This window comes from Sinohyriopsis cumingii, chromosome 10 (assembly GCF_028554795.1).
Source record: "Sinohyriopsis cumingii isolate HCF-2022 chromosome 10, ASM2855479v2, whole genome shotgun sequence".
Classification (NCBI taxonomy): Eukaryota; Metazoa; Mollusca; class Bivalvia; order Unionida; family Unionidae; genus Sinohyriopsis; species Sinohyriopsis cumingii.
Window position 1 is genome coordinate 67,180,967 of NC_142970.1, and position 7,588 is coordinate 67,188,554.

The window sequence follows — 7,588 nt, forward strand, 5'->3', positions numbered from 1 at the left end:
GTAGATCAAAAGTCTTACTTATCATTTTCTCCAGTAAAATTATTTTATTTATATCAGTACATAGAAATTTCGAAATTGGCTGCACATCGGCCATTTTATTTACATTAGAAACATTGTCCGTGGGCGTTTTTTGTTAGGAGACTTCAGTGTTGACAAATGATCGTACCTCTCGTTGTTACATATAGGTATAAGTATGACAGAGACCAGTCTACTACACTGTAAATAAAGTAGGTCAAATTAGGCCTATGGTTCTCAAAGACAACGCTTTGATCTGATGTTTCTTTCTCGACCTGACGGAAAATGCCGAGGATACTGAATACCTGCATGGGCAGGTTCGGTGATTAGTTCCAAAACACACCTAGCATTCCAAGGCCGATTAATTTAAACTATCCTGTATTAAACTTGACACCCTTAGTTAACGTTTACCACTTGTCGGAAGTTGTCTGTTGATATTGTGAAGGCACTATGTATACTCTGTCTTTTGAATGTGCGTGTAAGTGGTCACAGTGTAAATATTGGCTTTATTTATATGAATATGCCCACTCCCCACACCATGAGTCACTCACTGTAGATTGTAAATGCTGGCCAGCGGATTTTATTCAGATTGTAAACTACGGCCAACGTGTTATAACGTCGAATCGTCCACCTGTCTTCAACCATGATGAGGTAAGCAATTTATTTACTATTCACACTGGCAGTGGCATATCAAGAAAATCTATAAACTTAATTATGGTGCCCCCTTTCAATAAAGTAGTTGTTTGTTGCAAAATTTGCCCCCTTCCCAACAGTGGCGGAGATTACGCCTCTATACATTTGTCTTTATTGAGACTTTCGTTTTTAAGCTATGTCACCCTATAAGCGTATAACTCAGTGTATGAATTGTGGCCATGTTGAAGTGATGAGTCAGACACAACTTACAAGTGTAAAATATGTGCGATATACAACGTGTTGTAGTTTGTGTGGTTTAGGAGATGTCTTGCCTTTAGAAAACCGTACACTAGAGATCATATTGATGAAGTCATCATGAAATGTCCCATACCTGTGAAATCGGACGATTGATCTGAAATATTTAGCTGATATGAATAAAGTAAAATATGTAATGACTGTCAGACCAATTTTACATAACTCAATCACATGTCGTGGTGTCCGATGTCAAAAAAATAATTGTATTCTCTTCCATAACATCACCACCATCATCGTCGTAAATATTTTCTACTCTGAGGTGCGGACAGAACCTCCATGGTTGATTTTCTTTTTTTTCTTCTTTTTGTTTCGGGGGGGGGGTATTTTTAATTTGTTTTAATTTTTTTTTTATTCCAAGGGAAGGCTCTATTTTTACCTACATCGAGCGTGACTCCAACTGCACAAGCGAAAGTCATCTAACCTCCACATTTTACACACAACTTACATGAGTGAATGATGTGCGATGTACAACGTGTTTTAGTTTGTGTGGTTTAGGAGATGTCTTGCGTTGAGAAAATCGAACACTGGAGATATCATATTGATGAAGTCATCATATCCCTGAAACTGGATGATGAATCTAAAATATTTAGCTGATATGAATAAAATGACATATGTAATATTTTCAGATCAATGTAAATTGTGTAACTCAATCACTTGTAGTGGTGTCCGATGTCAGATAAATACATTTTCTCTTCCATAATATCACAACCATCATCATCGTCAATTTTTCTCTTCTCTGAGGTTCCGACAGAACCTCCAAATATATGCGCGTGGGTGCCTACATCCGTACACACACATGCACGCGCGCATACATGCATACATACATACATACATACTGTTTCCTTTATCCACTTGAGAACAACGTTTTCATAATAATAAAAAAACACAAAACATTCGTTCCAACCTAACACTTGACCAAACGAAAACTAACTTAGGATGAACAAAATATAATATATTTAATTAGTGGTCTTCCATGCACTATTTTCCTACGAATAAAAGTTGTTTATCTGTTTTGGGACTTTGGGGTCGTCCATTAATTATGTCAACAAAACGGGGGGAGGGGGTTTGAAGAAGTTTGACAATTGTTGACATGGGGGAGGGGGGAGTTCAAGATAAATTGACGTCAACAATGTTATTTTTTACAATAAATTTAATAAATCAAAAATAGGAAATTAGTCGGTGCGGTGTTAATGCACACACTCGCTCGCCCGTCAACAGCCCACCAGTTTAATCCTAAACCGGTTGAGCTCTTGCCAAGGAAGTCATAGTCTTGCATCATCATATTTTGTTTTTATTCAATGTAGATTGTAGACTGTAGACATATTTTTAAGGGAAGCTGTTACTAAATTTAAAGACTGCACTGAGCCATAGACATCTAAATAGTATAGCTATCCATGGACTTCTATTAAATAGCATCTATGTTATATGTATAGATGCTATATATATTGAAGTCCATGAGCTATCCCTCCAAGGATGGATAACGTAGCCTAGGAAACTTGAGAGCTTGACTATTATAGTCATCTTTAACATAATACATAAAATAAATTATGTAGCCTACACAAGCATGCAACTTCTTCAACCAGATGCAGTAACCTTAATGCCTTACAAATGTTGTACACTTTGATAACAGACTCTTGTTCATTTCAGGCAAATGCCCCCCCCCCCCATTCGCATGTGCTGTAAAATTGCTGTAGGGGGTCACTGAAAGTTTGACAGTTGTTGACAAGGGGGGGGGGGGTGTGTGTAAAAAATTGCCTGAAAATTGTTGACATAATTAATGGACGTCCCCTTCTACCCACGACTGGAATAAACGCCTTTAGAAGTTAGGATGATTCCATTGATGGGATTAATGGCAATTCGGAGTGTGTTCCAAAACCGGATAAATTATAGTTATAACATTATTCTATGGGTTGTTTACCCCCACGGCAGTAATACCAGCAGCATTGCCGTTGTCATGGATTAGTATATTTTACTTTTTGAAAACCGCAGCGTCGGTGATTACTGTCTGAAATATCAGCCCCGGGCATTCGTTGCATTTTTTTAAAAAAAGTGTTTTTGACATATGCGGCAACTAGGGGAAACGCAAACAACTAATCAAAACGCTTGTGGCATCCCGCCGTGTGACGTAATTTCAAACCTCCACACTGGAGAGTGCGGTATTGAAATGACATTGCGCGTCTGAATGCAGGCCGATAAATCAGCCCTTCACCCGTAATGATATTGATTTTCGGGTGATGGGCCGATATCATCTATTCATTAAAAGTGCAATTTTCTGCATCCGAATTTGGCTGTACACATCGGTGTACATTTTATACACTTACCGATATTTCTCGTGTCTGTGCAGCTACCGCCGGATGTAGAGTTCTTTTCGTGACATGTACATTATATTTTCCGGAGCAATTCATCTGTTTGGTGACTTGTAAATCCACCTGGAATAGCACAACCATCTGTCATGTGGCCATTATGAATTTCGCGCTTGATATGGCTGTTATTAACTACCGGTATGTGTCTAAAGTGTACGCATGTTTGTTCCGGAAAGATTTACATGCAGCAAAATTAAACATTTTAATGAACATGTCACTTCAGATCCACATATCGTCCATCAGTATCAACACAGATTTGGTTGGCTGATATTTCGTACTAGTCGGAATACTGCTGAGTTTACAAATATTAAGCATATTAATCATACAGTCATGAAAGAAAGACCATGTAGGCATCAAGGTAGCCAAATATCTTAACATAAAGTCACGACATGTTCATTATGTTTCGAAACTTACCAAAGTGGAAAACGTACGAAACGTGACAGCCTTCAGTTACGTGAGGGAGTCTTCATTCTTCACTCCGTCACAACACATCGCTTTGCATGACATTATTAGGAAATACATCATTACATACATACATACATACATACATACATACATACATACATACATACTGTAGACAATTTAGTATGGTTGCAATTAATATCGAAATCCAAAGCCACTATCAACTGAGATTTTATTACGATATCTATTAACGTTCTCTCTAGTAGAGAGTAAAACAAATGGGCGTGCTTATTCGCAAAGTAAAATATAAAATTGCGCGCTTATTCTCAGTGTTGTAAATATCTTTCTACAAATTTCCAAAGATTCTGAAATTTTCTAACCATCACACCTCACACCCATAGATTAAATATTTAAAATGGCTATGATCAGAAAGATGCAGGTACAAATCAACAGCAGATTAAAGTTTTGAATTATTTGCTACAGTAAATCATCACTATTTCACTTTGGTTTAAATTTAATTTTATTGGAAAATACAATCTGTTCCTAAAAAATACGACCTAATTATTTAAAACCATTGCAAATGTCAATCACGTGCTTACCAATAGTGAATTCATACTAAATATTATTTCGTCTTCCAATTATTGTTTCATAATTTCTGTGCACGTAAAATTTATATTCAGTTGCCACAGCTATAACTGACTGTTCACAAAGTACATTCCGAGTATTTCGCAAGCTCGCTCATTATTTCCAGCAATAATGGTATCATAATCGGACAATAAAGCAGGAGTTGAAGGAAAAATGACGAACGGAACCATTCAAGATTAAAAAAAAAGAAATGATGTAAATATAGCAAATAGTAAAAAGAAAATAATTCGTTTTCCTTGAATGTTTGTATCGCAAACGACTATCCTGTTCCTGATATGAAAATCCATTGCGAGCACGTGTATTAGTTACGATAATATGAACACATTCTTTAATGATCATGATTGAAAATTTGAACAAGAGTTTATGAATTGTGATTATTCTTTCATGTTCCTTTTGATGTGCATTACGAACTTGTACTTACGCCAGGGGCAAACAAAAGCCACGTAAGATCAGTATATACTTATTCGACGTATTTTCAGACATTTACTTTATGCGCACGGCATGAAGAAAGTTGTATTGATATACTTTTTGTATGATGCATGGCTTTTCGTTTTAGGGCCACCACAGAAGAAGAGGTAAACTTGCAAGATGATTTGTCGTCCGTGATGTCATCTCTTACAGGGAGGCTGTCTGAGAGATACCATAAAGCTCGCATCCGAGTAGTCTTCTTGGAATTTATTTTCAAGCACGCATTGGGTATAAATGGAATGATTTCTGGAAGTCGAGCGGAAGGACCACATAGCTTTGAATCTGATACGGATTTCATGTATATATCCAGGGACATGGAAGTTTTCCAAAGCATCCCTGACAAGCTGGATGACATGAAGGCGAACTTTTTGATTGAAACAGGATGTGTCTACCCAGGGTATGCAAGACTTTCTCTTCTGGATAAAGGGTGCAGACATTTACAGCTATTACCAGAAGGTGGAGATATTTCGCCCCTTCTTTGTAAACAGTCGCCATATTTATCTACACAGTCAGTTTTAAATCGGTGTCAGCCTTTGTTTTTAAAAATGCTACCGGAACTTGGTTTGTTAAAGAAGAAGCGATATCATGGACCATGTGTCCAACAGACCTATCGCCATCTTGGTAATCATTTCGATATGGACTATCTCTACTGTATCCCTTGTAATGACTGGCCATTAGCTGCGGGTGAGTGGATTTCCAGATGTAGACCGCATGGATGGCCAACCAAAGATTTGATTGGTTCAATCGTATCACGTGGTCATTTTCTTATACCGATTGGAAGAAACAGAACCAAACCAGACGAAAGAGAGTGGAGGCTATCATTTTCTTGGGCAGAAAAGGAGCTCGTCTGGTCTTTTAATGGTCCTCAGATTACTTGCTTCGACATACTCAAATCTCTACACGGTATATTGAAAAGGAAGTACCCTGGCGGGATAGAATCGTACATATGGAAAACAAGTCTTCTGTGGACTGTAGAAAACACAGCAAAAACTCTATGGACAGATCACCATGTTCTCGATCAAGTTGTTGCCTGCGTTCAGTGGGTCGTTCGGAGCATCAAGGACAAACTGTGTCCCAACTACTTTGTCCCCGCTAACAACATGCTCGGTGATAAACATGCTGATCCCCTTCTTGAAGCGGATATTTTGTCGTATCTGGAAGAAATTTCAAAGCCAAGTCACCCCCTGTGGAAGGATATGATATTGACAAGAGCCAATGATTGTAGAGACGATCTTCTCTATAAGTATCACATCTTCTTCAACACTTTGTCCGTGGCAAGACTTTCCCTTCTAAGTGGCTGCTCGTCATGTTCCAAGAAAGATATTCAGAGGTATATCGATAGAATGATTCATATACTAAATACAGATCAGAGCCAAGATGAAACTTTGCGCGCGCACCTTCTGATATTTACAGCGAGTTACAGGGAATCGCTAAATATCAGTGACAAATTGAATTCTGATGAATATGCCAGTCGCAAAGCAGTATTAGATTTACATTCGTTGCTAAAGGCGTGTGATCTGGACGCTTGTTCAGGGTGGTTAAAACTGGCGACCGTAAAGTTCCAACTAGAAGATCTATTAGGAGCTCTGATGATCATCGATAATGTCCTCAGCAGTTATGGTCCCCACGTGGTATTCTATACCTCATTCAGTGTAATCAGGGACCAGTTCTTTACAGAATATCCCACCGACGAAGGTATGACAATTACAGAGTTTTCCAAGAAGTATATTATGTATGCCGTCATGTTTCTAAAAGAGGAGATGAATATAGTTCCACATCCCGTCAGATACCTGCTTTGCAACGGTGGAGTTTTGTCATTAAACCCCATTTTCTACGCCCATTTTTTGCAATTTCTAATTCTTCGTCAACTGGGACGTTTTGAGGAAAGTAAATCTGCTTTACATGAAATGGAGATTTTCCAGAAAGATAACAGTAAGTTAGAGACCGCCACAGAAACTTTAGAACTCTTATCTCAGTGTTATCTGCTACTAGAAGACAGTACAGCGGCCCTAAGATGCCTTGCACAGGTGGTTGAGAGAGGTGATGCCAATGTTAGCGTGTACTGGCAGTTGTGTACATTATTAGGGAAAATTGTTTCTTCTAATGACCCGGAGTGATATACACAAAACTACATAAACGATTTTTCCGAGTCGGCGGAAAGAACAATTTTGATATGGCTTAGTGACACGTCCAGTTTTTGGACCGAAAACATATTCATGTGCCATGTCAGACGTATTCTTTTTCCCGACAAGGAACAACATGAATGCGATTTCGTTTTTATTTAATACCCCATCTTTTACGAATTGAAGTATTTTTAGCTTTAGCGTATGAATTAAATTTAAAACGAATTGGGATAGTTAAGAATTTCCGCCGACATCAAAGAAGACACCGAAGTAATTCCCTCGGCGTGAAACAAATAAATATGGATTGAACAGACGTATCGAACGCCATATCAAACATAAGAGATTAAATGGGTATGTAATGAAAAGCAAATAGGCGTTTCTCGACTGGATGGTTAGGGACAGCATTCGCACAGCATTGACACCAATTGCATAACAGCTCTTTTCGTAACTTCAATTTTGAACTGCAGTGATTGGTTGGTAGCTTTACATCAGCGCAGTGCAGCTTGGGAAACTTAAAGAGAATCCCAACCTTCACTAAAGAGGTATGATGATATTTTATTATAGTTTCTCGAGCACAGGAAGTGTGACGCAGTTCCTAGGGAAAATAAAGCAAGTATAAATCTT

The 7,588-nt window shown here is 38.2% G+C and overlaps 1 protein-coding gene across 1 annotated transcript; it reads left to right on the forward strand.

Annotated features, from left to right (window-relative positions):
• The first annotated feature begins 243 nt into the window (after positions 1–243).
• On the forward strand, positions 244–7,588 carry LOC149790317 (uncharacterized). The gene is made up of 2 exons (XM_089972369.1): positions 244–666; positions 4,930–7,588. Exons 1-2 carry the CDS (start codon positions 659–661, stop codon positions 6,956–6,958), a joined length of 2,037 nt encoding a protein of 678 aa, XP_089828495.1. The 5' UTR covers positions 244–658; the 3' UTR covers positions 6,959–7,588.